Here is a 19,345-nt window from a genome sequence, read left to right as displayed (position 1 = left end):
CATCCTATCACCTGCTTTTAGCAATACAAAAAGATATCGTGTGCTCTACTGTGGGGCTTGTCTATTGACATGAGAGAAAATTAGGAGTTGGTTTTGTCCTCTTGTGTTTGTACTGAGCCCCAGTAAGCTCAGCTCATTTTAGTTATTTTTTTTTTTTTTTTTATAATTTTTTAATTTATTTTTTCCCCCCAAAGCCCCAGTAGATAGTTGTATGTCGTAGTTGCACATCCTTCTAGTTGCTGTATGTGGGACGCGGCCTCAGCATGGCCGGAGAAGCGGTGCGTCAGTGCGCGCCCGGGATCTGAACCCGGGCCGCCAGCAGCGGAGCGCGTGCACTTAACCGCTAAGCCACGGGGCCGGCCCCATTTTAGTTATTTCTAAAACTGAAGATCCAGACCCAGAATTACGAAGGCAGATGTGATGGAGAAGATGGCACTGGCTTTGGCCTGCCGTGCGCTGCTGAAAGTGGACTCAGAGTCCATTTTCACTGTTTCCTCATGGAGAGCGCTAACTTTAGAGTAGGGGTCACAGCCAAGATCCCTGTAAGGAGCCAGGCAGGAAGCCAATGTGTGAAGTTAGGTGGTGTGGAAGGCAGTAGGGTGGGGTGGGGACTGTGGCAGCCAGCGAGCACACACTGAATGAAAGAGGCAGCTGATACCCTGCTCTGGTTCATTACTGTCACATGGAACGATGTTTAAAAAAATATTCAAGTGAAAACCCATCTGTGGGCCAGATTTGGCCCTTGGGCTGCCAGTATCTATCTCCTCTGCCTTAGAGCAGGGGCAGCAAACCATGGCCTATGGGCCAAGAATGATTTTCCATGTTTATAATGGTTGAAAAAAAGTTAAGACTTATGAAAATTAGATGAAATTCAAATTCCAGCGTCCATAAAGATTTTTTTTTAAGATTTTATCTATTTACTTTTTCCCCCCCGAAGCCCCAGTAGATAGTTGTATGTCACAGCTGCACATCCTTCCAGTTGCTGTATGTGGGACATGGCCTCAGCATGGCCGGAGAAGCGGTGCGTCGGTGCACACCCGGGATCCGAACCCGGGCCGCCAGCAACGGAGCCCGCGCACCTAACCGCTAAGCCACGGGGCCAGCCCAAGCGTCCATAAAGTTTTATTGGAACACAGCCATGCTCATTTGTTTACATATCATCTGGCTGCTTTTATGCTGTAATGGCAGAGTTGAGAAGCTGTGGCAGAGACCAGATAGCCTGCAAAGCAGCTGAAAATATTTTGTTTCTGGCCTCTTACAGAAAAAGGTTGCCAACCCCTGCCTTGGAGGGTCCCTGTGAGGGTTGGAGGTCCTGTGAAGGGCTGGGCCGTGCAAGCACTGGGTACTTGCTGGCTGGACAGGATGCTGCTGCCTCTGGGCGCACACGGGGCCCCGAGACTCCCCTTCATGGCTTTCATTACTCTGGCAGAAGCTGACCCCCGGCTGATCGAGTCCCTCTCCCAGATGCTGTCCATGGGGTTCTCTGACGAAGGCGGCTGGCTCACCAGGCTCCTACAGACCAAGAATTATGACATCGGGGCTGCCCTGGACACCATCCAGTATTCAAAGCACCCACCGCCGTTGTGACAATTTTTGCTCACCTGTTCTATGTCCCCTTTCTTGTCTTAGTTGTGTTGAGCTAGTGTAGAACCCTAGGGCCTCTGTGAGGGCCAATTTCTCTGCATTTTTCTTCCAGAATCTGGGGGTGGGGTGCATGAAGGCATTTAGGGCAATAGAACAGGTGACGGGGGGCGGTTCTGCGTGTGTGTGTGCAGATGTCTGAGAAACGTCTGCCAGCTTCCTTCAGGGGCTCTGGCTCTTCACGGCCAGGCTGGGCCCCAGAGGCTTCCTCGGGCAGAGCGAGACTCCTTGCTGGGGAGGACACTGAGGCCACACCGCATCATATTCCTGCTCTCCCCCCGCCAGGATTACACCGGCAGTCCAGAATATATCTTGCCCGATGGCCTTCTGCTTTTTCTTTTTTTTTTAAATGACTAATAGTATGCTGACATGTAGTTGATTTTCTGCTAGAAACTCTAGGTTTCTATAGAGTACAGCCAACGTTCTGTCGGGGCAGAGGAGGCTGCCCTGGAGCAAGTACTGGAGGGAAGGACAGCCCAGCACTGTGGGCTTCCTATCCAGGAATAAAGAAGGGCAGATAGGGAGGGTGACGTTGGTGTTCACTGAGTCCTGCCTCTGTTTCATAACCACTGTAGTTCTCTCATTTCCAAATGTGTCAACTGCTTTTAAAGTAAGAAAATCCCTTTGTAGCCATTCTGTTATCATATTTGTAAACACTCTGTAATTAAATGGTATAAGCACTTTAATCAAAGATGTTGCAACAGGAGATGATCTGTTTGTTTGATAGTCACGTTTATTGTCAAGTTCTTGGTAGTTCCCATAAATCATCCTCAGTCCTATTTAAAAGCACCTTAGGGGTCCTGTTTCCAATGGCATAAGGTCTAGTGGAGAAGGGCTCAGTGAACAAGGATGTCTCAACTGACAGTATGCTAGTCTGTCACAGATCATCATCAAAGTCCTCACCGGTTTTAAAGAGGTCACATAGTCGCACAAGTGGGGCCTCCTGTGTCCCTTTGACCAAGGGCCCACCCTCTACCTGATACACCGTGCCCCACAGCTGCTCCGCGGTCTTCCCGCAGGGCCTCTTGGGCCCAGATGTGGGAGTGTGTGTGGCCCCAGGAAGCTGGAGTGTACTGAGGGGCCTGCTGAAGAGCCCTTCCCTTGGGGTCTGGGCCCTGGGCGTCCCCTGCTCAGCCTGTGCTGCCCCCGCTGGCCTGAGGCCTTTCTGCAGGGCTGTTGGGGGCTCCATGTCCATATGTGAGCTGTTCCCAGGTGGCAAAAGAAATCGTTCCCACTTAGAAGACGTGGTCCTGACCTGCTGGGCAGGACATGGTGGTTCCCCATGAGGAACAGTGAGCTCCCTGGTGTCCCAGTCCTCATGACCACTTCCTTCTTTGACGTTCCCTGCCAGGCCCACATCGCCCTGCAATAGAAATGAGAGCAGATGGCCACAGCCTCCATTCAGAAGAACAAGTGCCACTGCCTAGCAGGACTGAGGGACAAGAAGAGAGGGGTCCTCGTGCCTGCACTGCCGCTTCCTCATCTCTACCTTGGGGTTCTGACACTCTGCTCTATCGTCTACTGACTAGCTAGTTCTCAGGCTGGCAGGCTATGTATGTGCTTTGATGTTGAGATTTAGCAAAGCGAATAAATGCTCGCTACCTTACCCCAAATCCTTTGCTCAATTCTATGACCAAGCTTTCCAAAAATTGAAGATATTTTCATGTAATCAGGTGATCATCTCCTGGGGACCTTAAGATCAGGAAACTGGGGGCTTAAGAGGAGGTGCAAGCAGGAAGGCCCCTAGAGAGCATCTGGAAAGGGATGGAGACGCTCCATCCTGCCTGCTCATTGCCAGTCGGATGGGGAACGTCTCCAGAACTGTGTGAAGGGTTTTGAAACTGGAAGTGGCTGCACAAAGGCCCCTGTGGGATGTGACAATGGCACTGGGGCCTGGCTTCTCCCTTCTACTACAGGAACCAACGATGCACTGAAAATTGGGTTTCACTGCCTACAAAGGAATTAGAAAGCAATGACAGGCGGGACACTGCATCACCACCCCCAGGCAGTATGGACGTGGCTCTGTAGGCCCTTAGATGTACATCAGCTCTGCCACTGACTTGCTGTGACCTCACTGAACCTTGGCCAGCCTTAGTTCCTCACCTTAAAAACAAAACAGGCCTCTTTTGAGCATTCAACATGATAATGCAGTGGAAATGTTGAGCTCAGGAATGGGTGCAGGGTAGACTTAATAACTGTCATTATCATTCTATAATTTGGCGAGTCAGGGCCACACTCTTACCTGGTGTCACACAGCTAGTTAGTGGCAACACCAAAGTTTGACCTGTGGACTACAGTCTGAAGCTGGCCAGGCCCACCTTGACCTATGTTGGGGGGTGGCAGTGACTGACACCCAGCTGAGTTCCTCTGCCTCAGTGCCTGTAGCTCCCATGACAGCGGAAAGCATGCTATGGCCTTGGAAGTGTGGTGGGGTCTGCTAGGTCTGAAGCATCAAGAACAATTCCAGATCCTAAGTGAGGAGACTGCCTCAAGTGCAAAAGAATGCACGTGGGTAAGGGAAAGTGAGGATAGAAACAGTTTCTCAGAAACCCAAGGCAGGGCCCATGTTGAACAGTCTCCCAAAGACCTCCACTCCACACAGAACGAAGAGGGTGGTCCTGACTCAACCTTGGCTGCCTCCAAGGCATCAAGACACCCCTTTGACGAGGAGTTAACAGCACTGAGAGGATGAGTGTGGCAGGGAAATGGCATGGGCCAGAGAAGGGAGCTAGCTTAAGACACAGAAAACAAGACATCCAGGTGTTAAAAAAAATCCTGTGTGTGCTCAATGGTCACTGGGACCAGAAGAGAAACACTGTCTTCAATCACTGACCTTCTGGGGCTCCAAGGTGAGCTGAGAGTTGCCTGAGTCCTGGACATTAGGGCTGCATGGAGGCTGGACCGTGCTCTGGCTCCATTTCCTGGCAAAGGGAAAGTGCTGTCAAGAATCCAGTCCTGTCACTGCCCAGTGGCCGGATCCTGACTCTGTGGTCAGCTGGTCTGATGCCCAGCACTAGTAGGGACCTTGTCCTCCCTTATAGCTTCCCAGGTGGCTGCATACCCTCCACAGGACAGTAACAAGCTGTCCACCTACATCCACGGCAGTCTATTTCTCTGCTCCGTAGCCTGCAGTTATTAGAAAGTTCATATTTTGAACTGGAAATCTACCTCCCGATAGCACCTGCCCCGTAAAAGCCACCACAGATCTGGACAAGGCAGTCTCAGAAACTCACTGAAATGCATAGTAAGTCTGGAGAAGAACCCTATAAAAGTCAGGTCTTCCCTTCTCCAGGCTAAAAGCTCCCCGATAGGTCGGCTACTCCAGCCACATTTCACTTTCTCAACCCTGCCCTTAAAGTAAATTCTTCCCTGAGGTCAGCGCAGTCTGAGATGTTCAGAATTAAGTGAGCATCGACAAAGGCACCCACACTGGCATCCTGCCCAGCCCCAACCTCTACACTGGCAGCACCTGGCCCTGGCCAGGCTAGTGAGGGCCCAGTGGTGACGGTGCCCACGGGCTTATGTCACCCAGGCTTCTCCCACGTTGCCGGCCACTAGCAGCTGCTCATTAGTCCCCCACCTGTGACTTGCATGGCACCTTTTTCTAGGCAGGCCTGTGTTGAACGGAGGCTCTGGCTTCTCTGTCCTGGAGGAGGGCTGTCTGCTGAAACACACCCTTCTTCCTTCTGGCCCCAGGTCTTTGGACTCCCTTTCCAGATACTTCATCCAGCGGTTCTCTGAGGGCTGGGCTTTTTCCTACAGGATTGAGAAGTAAGTTAATTCTCAGAGTTGGAAAGCAGGCACTTTTACTGAAAATCCCCAGCCCAACTCTGAGGCCTGAGGGTCTCAGGACCCATGTCTCCCCCGTCACCAGGAGAGGCATTTGGCTGGAAGGTAACAGGGAGACAGATGTCGTGAGACACCACTGGGGACAGTGCACCCTGGCACAGACCTTGCAAAAGCTGCAGGGCACAACATCAAGCACTTTGCAAATGTCCACGCTCCCTGGCCCACTGGTTCCAAGCACAAAGAGGCTCATCAAGTGTTATAAACAATAGCAAATATTTATAGTAGCAAAAATTTCGAAATAACCTAAATGCCCAATAAGGGAATAAATATCGGTATGTCCACTATATTCTGTAGATACTTTTTAAAAATGAAAAGCACTGAAAACTATACAGCAACATAGAAGAATGACATAAGTGAAAACTCCAGAATGCAAACAAGTATTTCTTATAATACAGGTGATGTAAAATTAAGGCTGTAAGTAGTCAAAATTGGAAGTATATATTCAAACACGCAAGAAGAGCTGCCATGTTCAAGTAGTGTGCCTCAGAGCATCTCCTCTGTCTACAAAGATGAAGAGCACATGGAGAGGACACAGCCAGCGTGACACTGAGCAGAGGCAGGGCTCTGCCCTCAGGTGGGCAGGGAGCCTCTCTCTGACACCTGTTCCCACTGCCCTTGTCCCTGGCAGGACAGTGTTCCACATACCCAGTGTCTTGGATATATCAATAGCGTCACCTACTCAGTCACTCAAGCTTCTACACACACTGCCCCCCAACACTGTTTGAGCACTTACATTACTAAGCACAGAGGCAGAATCACTGCATTTGAGCCCTGTTCTCAGGCTCAGTCTGGAGAACCTACGACCCAGGCCCTCCACAACAGCATCCCTTCCCTACTGGAGGTATGCCCAGAGGGCTGTGGGGCAACGGAGAAGCACAAGGAGGTGAAGTTCAAGCTAAGTTCAGAGGAGTTCTGCAAGCTGTTTTCACCGAGTATTGTAATTACTTGTACACATGGCTGTCACCATCCTTACAAAAGGGACAGCTTCATTTTTGTGTTCCCTGTAGTTTTAAGCCAAGTGCATGTCATTTGGTGGCATCAACGAGTGTTTGCTGAACAAATGATGAATGAATGAATAAATGAAACCCCCTTCTGTGACACAGAGCCAGCCCAGGTGGCTATGCTGAGGTGGGTGCTGCTGCTTACCTGCAGACTTGTGTGCGCAGCCTGCTGAGGACCTGCATTTTCCTCTTCATTGGCATTTACAGGTTCTTCCAAAGACCTTAGAGAAAGATTGCACATATGTCCTTTGGAAAATGACCAGGAAGATGAAGGACAGGGAAGATGGGAACAGCAGGATGCAAGGACTTGACAATGGATATCAAAGACTGTTCCAGGGCATCTTAGGATCTTATCTCTGTTGTTTAGATGTGATTCAGTAATCTTCCAGCAGTTCAGAAGGCTGGGGCAGGGGGACCCATTTGTCTCTAAGTCCTCGGATTTAGACCGGTAGAGCCCTCCATCAACAGGAAAAGTGACACAGGGTAGAAAGGGCAGACTCTTAACCCACAGAGACCAGAGTATGCATCCTGGCTTTGCCAGTGACTGGCTGTCACTGTGACAGTGTGACTTTGGGTTCATCACTGTATCTTAGTTTCCTCATGTAAAAATGGGGATAATACTGCATGGGTGATTGTGAAGATAAATGAGACATGTGTGCACATGCCCTGCTCACGGCCTGGAACAAAGCAACGCTGGCTGAACTCCTGAAGCAGAGTCCCTCACATCAGTAGTGGAGGTGCCTCCATCACACAGGGTCACACGAGTTTTTACAGTTGTTACATTTCAACCACTGCAAGAGGGGAGAAGGCATTTTATTGAGCTTGATGTGTCACAGTGACTTCCCAGCCTCCCAAGGACAGCATGGCTCTCTCACCACACAAAGAGCAAGGGAGTCGGAGCCTCTGCAGCCTTGAGCGGGGCTGGATGGCCAGTGAAAACATTTATTGTGTGAGGGCTGGAGGTTAGAGCCAAAGCCACATCCATTCATGTCAGACAGCTGTTACATCATATGATCAAACTGTTAACTCTCTAGTGAACTACGAGAACCCAAAACTCCACCAAATGTGGGCACCTCTACTTCCATTTTTTCATCTGTAAAAAGAAGTCAGTGGTCCTCACAGGGTGATTATGAAGATGAGATGAGATCATGCACGTGCAACTTCTACCCTGCCACATGTCGATACTCCAACATTCAGGCGAGCAGTGTCCTGACAGCTACTAGCCAGAGCTCTGCTCACCTTTCTGACTCAGGAACACCATCAACTAAAGGACTTCTCTCAGCAATCTGGAGATACTAGTCTGTCCTCTCGCTTCTAATGTTACTACAGAGAAGCTGGTGTCTGTTATTCCTTCGCAAGTGATCTCTCTTCTCTCCAGCTACTTTTCAGCTCTTCCCTTTGTTTTCTGTGTTCTGCAATTTCATTAAGTTGTTGTGTCTAAGGGCATATATTTTTTTAAATTTTATTTATTTATTTTTTCCCCCATAGCCCCAGTAGATAGTTGTATGTCATAGCTGCACATCCTTCTAGTTGCTGTATGTGGGACGCAGCGTCAGCATGGCCGGACAAGCGGTGCGTCGGTGCGCGCCCAGGATCCGAACCCGGGCCACCAGTAGCGGAGCACACGCACTTAACCGCTAAGCCACCAGGCCGGCCCTTCAGCTGCATTTAATGTTCAATCTGTCTACTGAATTTTTTTTTTTTAAAGATTTTATTTATTTTTTTCCCCCCAAGCCCCCAGTAGACAGTTGTATGTCATAGCTGTACATCCTTCTAGTTGCTGTATGTGGGACTCGGCCTCAGCATGGCTGGAGAAGTGGTCTCTCGGTGTGTGCCCGGGATCCGAACCCGGGCCACCAGCAGCGGAGCGCGCGCACTTAACCGCCAAGCCACGGGGCCGGCCCTGTCCACTGAATTTTTAATTTCAGTGATTATAATTTTCATTTCTACAAACTCTTACTGTCATTTTTTAAAGTCCCTTGCACCTCATATTATCAACCCTCTATTTTATTTCATTAAATATATTAAACATATAATATTATATATTCTGAAGTCTTTGCAGATCTGACTTTTCTGTCTGTTGTTTCTGCTGTCTTTTGCTCACGGTGACATGTCTCCTTGAGTGTTTAATGATTTTCAACTCTGAGTATATGCTCCTTGGAACTTTATCTGTGGGAATTCTTTCAGGCCTGGGTTGAAGATGTGTTGTTCCAGAAAGGAGCTGCCTTTACCCCTGCTTCCGGGGACAACTTGAAAATAAATTCTCAGCTTGAGGCTTTTCACATGATGCACGTAAAAAGGCTGAAAAGCCATGTGACGGGTTCCTTGTGCTTATAAAATTCCGAGAGACACTTCCCCTTGTGAACAGATTTTTGGGCCCCTCTCCCTGGTCTAACAGGTGAATCTAGCAAGCAAACTGCATAGGCTTTAAGTCAGTACAATAACATCCATGCTGTACTGTGAAGCAGCCGTGCAGGCCGTCTTCAGCCTGTGTCAAATGACCTTGCAACCCCACACCTCATGACTGAAGATGCCAGCTGGGCAGAGCCACAACAGGAAGAGATAAAGGGGTACCTTGCTCTCACATTTCCCAGCTGCATTTCTTAGAGATGGAGGGAATAATTAATAACACTGGTCCTTGCCTCCCTCCACACACAGATAACGTCAGCATTTCTAAACCTGTCTGATGTATAACTGAGAAACTCTTGTTTATGTTACCTTCAATGTATAATCTAGAGAAAAGCCCAGATGTACTCTATCCCCATTGTTTTTGGACATACATGAAATCTAGTTATAAGTTTTTTTTCTCGTCCTCTTCCCGGCATATTTGCTGTTTTGTGGAAGAGATGTAAGCTGCACTTAAACTCACACATCCTGGAGCAGGTCCAGCAGAGCACTCTGTTGAACTGTTTCCTGGGGTTTGAACCCCTCACGCTGATTACCGAATAAACTCCTTCACTAATATCGCCCAGACTCTATTTTAGTCAACACCCTCCTCAGCCAGTGCCAAGGTCACACGGGCAGGCTCCCTGCTGCAGAGGGGGTGCATTTCTAGTTCATTTGCACACAGAAGGTGTAGTATTTTGGAGACTCAGCTTGATATGGCGTCTCCGACTGACCTTCCCGCACTGGACAGGCCCCAGGCTGTGTCTCTGTCTCGTGCACCCTCCCAGCTGTCCAAACGGAAGCTCCAGAGCATGAGGCTCCAATCGCCCCAGCAGCCCCGTTGCTTACTCTCTGGATTTTGGCTTCTGCTGCTGCTGCTTTCTTTTTGTGAGGAAGATTACCCCTGAGCTAACTGCTGTGGCCAAGCCTCCACTTTTTGCTGAGGAAGACTGGCCATGGGCTAACATTCGTGCCCATCTTCCTCTGCTTTACATGGGACGCTGCCACAGCATGGCTTGACAAGCAGTGCGTCAGTCTGCTCCCGGGATCCGAACTTGCGAACCCCGGGCCACCGAAGTGGAATGCGAGAACTTAACTGTTATGCCACTGGGCTGGCCCATTCTGCTTCATTTTTGACTTCTAATAATCATTTACTTTCTTGTCATTTCATCAGTGTATTCAAAATATTGTAGGGGCCGGCCCCGTGGCTTAGTGGTTAAGTGCGCGCGCTCTGCTGCTGGTGGCCCGGGTTCGGATCCCGGGTGTGCACCTACGCACCGCTTCTCCGGCCCTGCTGAGGCCGCGTCCCACATACAGCAACTAGAAGGATGTGCAGCTATGACATACAACTATCTACTGGGGCTTTGGTGGGGAAAATAAATAAAGTTTAAAAAAAATAATAATAAAATAAAATATTGTAGTTGGCATTTTCAGTTATTCTCAGTTGGAAGATTGTTCAAATGGTAAGACGTGGAAATCTAAGAGATTTCTCCATTGTATACTTTCACTATCCACTCAAGATGAAAACAGGGCAAGATAACCATGCCCTTCTCAAACAACTGTACCTGAGTGACATCTCTGAAACCTGTCCCTGCAGCAGATTTAATTTTTGAACATGGCGTCTGCAGTCAGCACCAGAGCCCTCACCGTAAGCCTGAGAGAGAAAAAAAATATATTAAGGTTAAAAAGTGTTGACAGAATGCTGAGAAACAGATCCACTAGAGATGTACCTCAGGGAGGGTAAAGCTGTACTTTGCAAGGCCCAAAGATGCCAGAAGCACCATGCAAGAATCCTAACATTGGATGGTGTTTCTGCAGTGATCTACAAAGGAACAGTCTCAGGAACTAATAGTTTCAGTCTATCTGGCTGCCCTGCGAGCACCCTGAACTCCATATATCAAAGCCAAACAACCCAAAACCCCACACCAAATGGTTAATGAACACGAATAAGAAACTCAGAAGAGAAGTAATACAAATTGCCAGTAAATATGTGAAATGATACTTACCCCTCACTGATAAACAAAGGAATACAAAATAACATGAGACACTTTTTTTCATTTCAGTTACTTCTTTTTCAATATATATTTGTCGAGCACCTATTTTGTGCCAGGCCCTGGACCAGGTAAGGAGAGCACAACACAGGAGTGGGCAAGAGTCACTGTCATCAAGGAGCTCACCCTGTAGTAAGGAGACAGACAGCAGACTCACAAGTCAACTACCACGGCCATCAGATGAGAGACGTGCTACCAAGGAAAATAAGGCAATGGAATGGGTGGGCTGGAGTGGGGACAGAGTAGACAATTTTATACAGGGTGTTCAAGGTGGTCAAGGAATGGGTCACTGAGGTGACATCTGAGCACAAAAGAAGATATGAGGGAGTAAGCCTTGTAGATACCGGGGGGGAAGAATAGCAGCAGAAGCAAGGAAACAAGAATGAGTGCAAAGACCCCAAGCCTGGCATTTTGGAGGAGTAGCGAGGAGGCCACATGGCTGGAGCTGAGTGGTCTAGGGGGAGGATGGCAGGAGATGAATTTTGAAAGCATAGGCCCTACTATAGGCAGAGTCAGCCTCGTGGGCATGAGACCCACTCTGCTGTTACCATGTTGAAATTCTTAGTAATCTTATCTGAGAACTTGTGTTGTGTAAGCGAAGTCTGATGGGACAACAGAGCATACCTGTGAGCAGAGGAGATACACTATACGTGTCCACTGGTCCTTGCCACCCCATGTGCGTACATATGCTTAATGCCCCTGGAGCACAGAATTCCAGTGGACTCACAACACATGGGAGTTCAGTGAGACTCTGAGTGTAGACTGTAAGTGTGTGCTGTCTATGCCTGAGTACGTGGGAGTGCCCATAGTCTGAGAGGCCAGGCTTTCCACTGGAACCAGAATTTGCTTCAGATGTGAAAAAAGGCAAGGCTGTTCTAAAAAATATGAACAACCCATGGAACCCTATCATATCTTTTCTTACTCCTGTTACTGCCCTGAAATAGCCAATCACTTAAATGAAAATGAATGACACAGAAGGAAAGGGAAAGCTAGGGCAAGCCACAGTTCCTTCTCCTCTCAGTCCATCCTTCCTTATCAGTGAGCTGAAGGTAGTGAGTGTGGGTAGAATGTGTGCATATCAATAAGTAAAGTAAACACAGCTGAGTGAATTTTGTGCAGCATTTCCACCGTATCAGTAAGAATGAAACACGTCCGCATGTACGAGCTGCAAAATGCAAACTGCAATTTTGATGGTCCTGCACATATTCTCAATGCTCTTATATTATTCTGCATAAACTCTGCAAATGTTCTAAATGCTCTTTGCATTTAAAACTAGTGTTGCACAATATAAATGGTAAAATTCATGCTAATAATTTAAAGTGTTAGTTTTTCTTTATATAGAAAGACATCAGGGGGCCGGCCCTGTGGCTTAGCGGTTAAGTGCGCGCGCTCCGCTACTGGCAGCCCAGGTTTGGATCCCGGGCGCGCACCGATGCACCGCTTCTCCGGCCACGCTGAGGCTGCGTCCCACATACAGCAACTAGGAGGATGTGCAGCTGTGACATACAACTATCTACTGGGGCTTTGGGGGGAAAAAAAAAAAAGGAGGAGGATTGGCAATAGACGTTAGCTCAGAGCCGGTCTTCCTCAGCAAAAAAAAAAGAGGAGGATTGGCATGGATGTTAGCTCAGGACTGATCTTCCTCACACACACACACACACACACACACAAAAAAAGACATCAAGTGGTAAATAAAAGACATCATGAAAAGTCGAGAGACCATGAAAGAAAAGCTTAATATTTTAGTATTTAACAGTACTTTTTTCTGCTTTTGAACAACGGGCTCCATATTTTCATTTTGCACTGGGCCCCCCAAACCCGGCCCTGTGTGTAGGACCATGGATTTTGCTCCAACCTGGAAGGTCTAAGCAAGTGACCCGATCCAGCATATGCTTTAGTAGGACCCTTCAGCTCTGGTGCTGACAGCAGACTGTACAGCAGACAGGTGGCCAATCAGGAGGTCGCTGAAACACTGCAGCAGCTCAGACCACCGTGGTAACAAGTGGGCACAGTCTGGGTATATTCTGAAGGTAGAGTCGACAAAATGTGCTGAGGGTTTGGAGGAAGAGTATAAAAAAAAAAGAGGAGTCAGAAACGACTTCAAGGTTTTTATCCCAAACAACTAGAAAGAGGGACTTGGCATTTAAGAGATAGGGATGACTACGGGAGAGCAGCTTGGTGTGGCGAGGTGAGGGCTTCCGTTGCAGACACAGGAGGTTTGGGAGGCCTGTGGACAACCAGTAGGAGCTCAGTGGATGTGGCACACACAAGCTCAGGGGCAGCTCTGGGGTCTGAGATAGACACTCGAGAGTTGTCAGATGATCTCATTTCAGACTACTAGAGGAATGAGTGTAGCTAGAGAAGAGGTCAAACAACCAAGTTCCAGAGCATTCTAACGTTTAGAAGTTGGGGAGATGGGAAAAAACTAGCAAAGAGGATTGAGATACAGCCAGGAAGAAATGAGGAAAACCAGGAGCAGGATGACTAGAAGTTCGAGTGAAGACAATGTTTCAAGGAGGAGGAAGTGACAAACTATGAAAGACACTGCCAATCAGTCAAGTTGCTTGAGAACTGAGAACTGACCATTGTTTTTAGCAACATGGAGATCACTGCTGACTGTGACATGAGGAATATTAGTGGACTGGTGGGGAGTGAAATCCCATTTGGGGCAAGTTCAAGTGAGAATGGGAAGAGAGGAATGGGAGAGGGGAATGGCAAAGTTTAAAAAGACTGATAACCTACCTCTGGCATAACCAATAGGGCATATGTTCCCCTGCATGTCAGAGACCACCAGCTGAATATTAAAATGCATTCTCCCCTTATCTAGGTACAAACTAAATTATATTTTCTAGTCTTCCTTACAGTCAGGTGTGGCCATGAGACTAGGTTCTTTACAGCAGAATATGAGCCACTTACAGGCCTGGCCCCTAAAAGCCTCCTGGGTAGCTCCTCCAGGCTCTCGTCCCTTTCAGTGGCTAGAGGCAGCAGGAGACAAGCCTCAGGAAATAACAGAACTTCGAGACGACAGGAGCCTGGTCCCTGAATGATCACACCAAGGACAGTGGCCCTGCTGATCTCAATTCCTCCTGGGACTGTTACAAGAACAAGAGAAACAACTTCTATCATGTTAGGCTGCCACAATTTTGGTGTCTATTTGTTACTGCCTAGTAAACCATAAGTCATATACCAGTGCACACACATGGAGGCACTGAAAGGAAGGCAAAGCCTCCTCGAGGAGAATTTAGAAATATATACTGACATCTAAAACAGGAGCTAGGCCTCCATCTTCTGAGACCCAATCTCAGAACAGGTATCTGCAACTGATCATCCCCACTCCCACCCCCATCCCCAGCCCTGTTACTGGACCAGACACAGATATCTCAGTCAACTGGGCCAATCAGATTGCTTTTCACAGGAGTTTACAATTGGGACTCAGCTATTCCAGTTGGCTTGACATGCGAGTCTGTGGTCTGTGAGCAGACACTGCTCACTGTCAGTTGTTGACAGTCACTGTCAACTGTCTGGGAAGAGAGAGGAAGGGAAAGAGAGGAGGCAGAGAGAAGAGATAGAGGGAGAACTAGATGAGGGAGAAGCTGAGGAAGAGATGCTGCCCGCGTCGTCGGCAGCTTTGCAGTTCCTGGGGCCGGTTCTTGAAGGGGTCAAGGCTGAAGCTCCTCCCTTGATTCCCCAAGAAACCCCATTACCTTGTCTGTACATTTTTGTATTTTGCTGAAGCTATTCTGAAGTGGTCTTTTTCCTATTATTTGCAACTAAAAGAACCTTGGTAGCAGGTTTGAAACAGCAATTTAACTTCTAGGAATTTGTTCTAAGGAAATAAATGGTCAAGTGAAGAAACAGGTATTTGAAAGAAGCTTCATTGTACAGTTGTTTATAACGACGGAAACTAAAATCAACCTAAATGCCCATCAATGTGGAACTGGCTATTTATTCATTCAACAAATATTTATCCAGCGAGCACTTACTATGTGACAGGCCCTGTGCTATGTGCCATGGGTGTATCAGTAAATACAACGGGCAAAGCCTCTGCTCTCATGGACTTATAGTCTGAGACGGACAACACTCACGTAACCACACTCAAACAGAATTTCCGATCAGGATAATGAGAAGAGCTGGGGGAAGCCCCAACAATGAGCACAAAGACCTTAAGGGGGGAGCAGATCTGGATTATTTCAAGGCCAGAAAGAAAAGGCCCTATGGCTGAAGGAGCAGAATGATGAGACGAGGCTGGAGAGGTGGCATCAAGGGCTGAAGCAGGTGACTGAAGGGTTAAATGAGGCCAGGACCCAGGACAGTTTGTGGTATTAAAGAGATGAGCTGGGTCAACAGGCATGGACTTGAAAAGAATTGTGATGCTAGGTGAAAAAAGTGGCTAGCTAAGAGCACTTACAACGTGCTCTCTTCAGTCCACAGGCTCCCTCGAGTCTCTCCTGACTGCCTCTGCCTCCTGAGCCCACCCCCCTCCACACCCCTGCATCCACCCACAGCTGTCTGCCCACCCCTAGTTGGGTCTGATTCCCCTGTTATCTTCTGACAGGCCCTTGCATTGTCCTTTCATCGTGCTCAGTCTAGTCGTAAATTACGCGTGTCTGTGCATGTGCACACACACGTGCACAGATTAGCTTCTCTTCCCCTCCACTCAAGCACCTGGGAGGGCAAGAACGACAACGGTCTTACCTTCCCCCGTTTCCCCTGTGCCTGCACACAGAAGTACTCAATAAATACCTGCTGACTAAATAAACAAATGAGGGTAATCTTCCAGGCGCTGCTCCATCCATTTTGGTTCCTGAAGGAACAGGAACAGGAACCTAGAGAGCAGGAGCTCTGTGTCTTTGGAACTTGATCCCAATCGTGAAATGCTGGGGCTCCACAAGAAACATGCTTCGGCAGGGCCGGGTACCACCTGCTGTCTGGCATGGGTGTCAGATGCCCCACCTCCCAGGACTCACCCGCAAAAACGGCTGCTTCTCTCCACAGGCTTTGCATGTCCATTTGAGACTCTTCTTCATCTACAACGAAATTTCAGAAATACACCTTAGATAATTATTTAAAACAGGTGGGACTGGATCAGAAATAATAATTTAAAAAGATCAATGGAAAAGAATAAAGAGTCCAGAAACAAACCAACACATATGTATAAAAATTTAGTATATTATAAAGGTGAGGAAAGATCAGACTATTTAATAAGTGGTGCTGGGAAAACTGTCTACCCATATGAAAGGAAATCAAATTAGATCTCTACCACTTGTGGTTCTCAAAAATAATTCCATAACACTTAACTTGGATTCTTGATAAATCAGTCTGACTAGACGGGTTCTCTTTACCGCGATAAAAGGACTCACATCAAGCTCTGAAGCTGCAGAACCGCTACCTGCATTCCCAGCAAAGGCAAGAGCAAGCCAACTACCCCACTACTACTTATCATTTTTTTCTGGAAGTACTAGCCAATGGAATTGTAAAAGAGAAAGTAATAAGAGGTATGAAAATGGAAAGAAGAAAAAAAAGCTATCATTATTTATAGATGACTTTTTTTTCTGAAAACCCAAGAGAATCAAATGAGAAACTACTAAAAATAGTAAAACAATCTAATATAAGGGCCTGGTAAAAAAATTAATATATCTTCAAAAATTAATATAGCCTTAATATAAGCAAACATCTGTTTAGAAGAGATAATAAAAGAAAAGAGTCCATTTTATAATAGCAACAAAGAAAATGTTATCAAGGGGCACCACACTTGCTTTAAGAAATGGAATCAGGGCCAGCCCCAGTGTCCTAGTGGTTACGCTCAGCACGCTCTGCTTTGGTGGCCCAGGTTTGGTTTCTGGGCATGGACCTACACCATTTGTCAGCCATGCTGTGGCGGTGACTCACATACAAAATAGAGGAAGACTGGCACAGATGTTAGCTCAGGGTGAAATCTTCCTCAGGAAAAAAAAAAAAAGAGAGAGAAAGAAATGGAATGAAATAGCATGACTAACATCACAAAGGCATCTAGGTTGATTCATAAAAATTAATGTGATTAATACAACCCTGATACAAAAAATCAGGGCTTTTGGGGAAGTACCCAGAAGAATTCTAAGGAGAACAAGCAGCATCTACTACAAATTTAAGTGGTTATATCCTAAGATCTAGTAATTTTACTTCGCAGCATCTACCTTCAAACACTACAAAGATACTGTATATCTTCTATGAGTATATATGCAAGTAAGAAATGCATTTTTTTTAAAAATAAAAGGTCTGGAAGGACACAGTAACTGGTTAACTGGCTAGCTCTGGGGGGCTGGAGAAAGGTAGTATGATACAACAGCATCTTTGCAATCGGACAGCCTTGGCTCTGCCATTTATTAGATGGAAAGACCACTTGATTTTTCTGGATTTCAGTCTTCTCATCTCTGTAAAATGAGAATGATAATTCAGAGATTGTTGAAATTAAATGAGATGTGTAAAATTGCCTGGTACATGGCAGACTTGGAATTAAACTGTTAACTCTCTTTTTTCCCTTGCTTTCACTTTTCAGAAAGTTGAAAATGACCATGAGAGCACGCACTACATCATATATGTGTAATAATTTAAAAGTGGAAATGATTCCCATTTATCCTTAACTCCCGGAACCAAAAAGTGAAATAAGTAACAATAGTTTCTGAGCCCCTAAAATAGCCTTTACAAAGTCTCGGCAAGCTTTCAGGTCAATACTCAGCATCTTACTGACTTCTAAACATACATTTTAAAGAAGTTTGACATTATCCTTTTTCAAGGCACAGCGGATTAGCAGATACACAGGAGGAGGAGGGGACTATCAGAAGCAGATATGCTTGACAGCAATGTTAGGTGACTTCAAGCAGGGAGATAGAATACGATCTAGGAAAAAATAGGTAAGTGACATCCCCTATCTTGATTTTGAAAGTCAGGGAAGCAATACCTTTCAGAAATATCGATTATCCTGTTTAAAATACTCGAGGTGCCGGTTGTTGACGCTTTGGGGAGCAGGCATCCTCACCGCGCGGATCAAGACCAGGGCAGAGCCAACGAGTGACAGCAGGGGGCGCACAGTCGTGCCTCAGTTTTAAAAACTGTCATCTCGGTCCTCAAAGAATTAAAAATAGAGATGCCCTATGATCCAGCCATCCCACTACTGGGAATCTATCCAACGAACCTAAAATCAACAATCCAAAGAGGCTTATGCACCCCTATGTTCATTGCAGCATTATTCACCATAGCCAAGAAGTGGAAGCAACCTAAGTGTCCCTCGACTGACGACTGGATTAGGAAAATGTGGTATATATATACAATGGAATACTACTCAGCCATGAAAAAATACAAAATCGTCCCATTTGCAACAACATGGATGGGCCTGGAGCGTATTATGTTAAGTGAAATAAGCCAGAAAGAGAAAGACAAACACTGTATGATCTCACTCATATGTGGAATATAAACCAACACATGACAGAGAAAACTGGACTGTGGTTACCAGGGGCAGTGGGGGTGGGGGGTGGGCACAAGGGGTGAAGGGAGTCATATATTTGGTGATGGACAAACAAAAATGTACAACCCAAAAATTTCACAATGTTAGAAACCATTAAAACATCAATAAAACAAACAAACAAAAAAAACCTGTCTGGGCCGGCTCCGTGGCTTGGCGGTTGAGTGTGCGCGCTCTGATGCTGGCGGCCCGGGTTCGGATCCCGGGAGCGCCCCGAGGCACCACTTCTCCGTCCAACGTGAGGCCGAGTCCCACGTACAGCAACTAGAAGGATGTGAACCTATGACATACAACTATCTACTGGGGCTTTGGGGGGAAAAAACTGAATAAATAAAATCTTTAAAAAAAAAAAAAAAAAAAAAAAAACCTGTCATCTCCGTTGTATTTAAAGAAAGAGCCACTTTCGGGGCTGGGCGCTGCAGAAAGGAGGCTATCCTCAACCTGGTTTTCCCTGCTACCTGCTAGAACTCACAAGGCCGCCTCCGCAGAAACCATTACCCATGGTTTCTACGAATCTTACAACAACCAAGCAAAAAACGAAAGAAGCCCAGAACGGCGTTATGGAGAAGGGACATCAATAAAACCCGGTCCTCAGGACAGTCATCTTCACTTCTCAGGGCCCCAGGCACACCCCGCAACCGCACGAGACAGCGCGCACGCCTGGGGGGCAGGGCGCGGGACAAGGCCCGGTCCCTCGCGGCCCCGCGTGTCCCGATCGTCGTCCCCGCGCCCGGAGGAGAGGAGGCCGGGGCCCGCCCCACCTGGTGCGCCTGGAAGAGGCGGCAGCTGCAGCAACGCAGGACCCGCGCCTGCGGAAGCGGCGCCATTACGGCCGCGGTCACCGAGGCGCACGCGCGCGTGCTTGCGATCCACTTCTCTGCGCGCGCGGCTCTGTCCCCTGCACGCGCTCCGGCTCCTCT

General features: G+C 47.4%; 2 protein-coding genes across 6 annotated transcripts in view; one reads left to right on the top strand and one right to left on the bottom strand.

Annotated features, from left to right (window-relative positions):
• SQSTM1 (sequestosome 1) overlaps positions 1–3,247 on the top strand; it is a 13,832-nt gene extending 10,585 nt beyond the window's left edge. Inside the window, exon 8 of one of the 2 annotated variants that reach the window (XM_087429200.1) lies at positions 2,993–3,247. In XM_087429200.1, the coding sequence (XP_087285326.1) occupies positions 2,993–3,174 (182 nt within the window). In that variant the 3' untranslated portion in view covers positions 3,175–3,247. Of the gene's footprint in view, positions 1–1,429; positions 2,333–2,992 lie in introns of those variants that run through there. The other variant, XM_004428428.3, reaches the window with a different exon arrangement.
• MRNIP (MRN complex interacting protein) lies at positions 2,352–19,345 on the bottom strand. Of its 4 annotated transcripts, XM_087429203.1 has the most exons (8): positions 19,187–19,292; positions 17,865–18,029; positions 15,895–15,954; positions 10,442–10,530; positions 6,637–6,712; positions 5,222–5,397; positions 4,475–4,562; positions 2,352–3,004 (listed from the first exon to the last, which is right to left on the bottom strand). In XM_087429203.1, exons 3-8 carry the CDS (start codon positions 15,952–15,954, stop codon positions 2,519–2,521), a joined length of 975 nt encoding a protein of 324 aa, XP_087285329.1. In that variant the 5' UTR covers positions 17,865–18,029; positions 19,187–19,292; the 3' UTR covers positions 2,352–2,518. The 4 variants fall into 4 exon arrangements, with proteins under 4 accessions (XP_087285329.1, XP_087285327.1, XP_087285328.1 ...); XM_087429201.1 differs by lacking the exon at positions 17,865–18,029 and having other exon boundaries at positions 19,187–19,345; XM_087429202.1 differs by lacking the exon at positions 17,865–18,029 and having other exon boundaries at positions 5,240–5,397; positions 19,187–19,345.

This window comes from Ceratotherium simum, chromosome 4 (assembly GCF_057802395.1).
Source record: "Ceratotherium simum simum isolate JZ-2026a chromosome 4, ASM5780239v1, whole genome shotgun sequence".
In the NCBI taxonomy this organism is placed as follows: domain Eukaryota; kingdom Metazoa; phylum Chordata; class Mammalia; order Perissodactyla; family Rhinocerotidae; genus Ceratotherium; species Ceratotherium simum.
This window is presented reverse-complemented; position numbering and strand designations above follow the sequence as displayed.

Coding starts and splice junctions, on each gene's coding strand:
- MRNIP (XM_087429201.1), bottom strand. CDS start 19,252: ATGGCGCCGCTTCCGCAGGCGCGGGTCCTGCGTTGCTGCAGCTGCCGC. Junction 6,713..10,441: donor GTTTCAGAGATGTCACTCAG/GTACAGTTGTTT, acceptor TCTTTCTCTAAG/GTCTTTGGAAGAACCTGTAA. Junction 5,398..6,636: donor CTGCGCACACAAGTCTGCAG/GTAAGCAGCAGC, acceptor TCAATCCTGTAG/GAAAAAGCCCAGCCCTCAGA.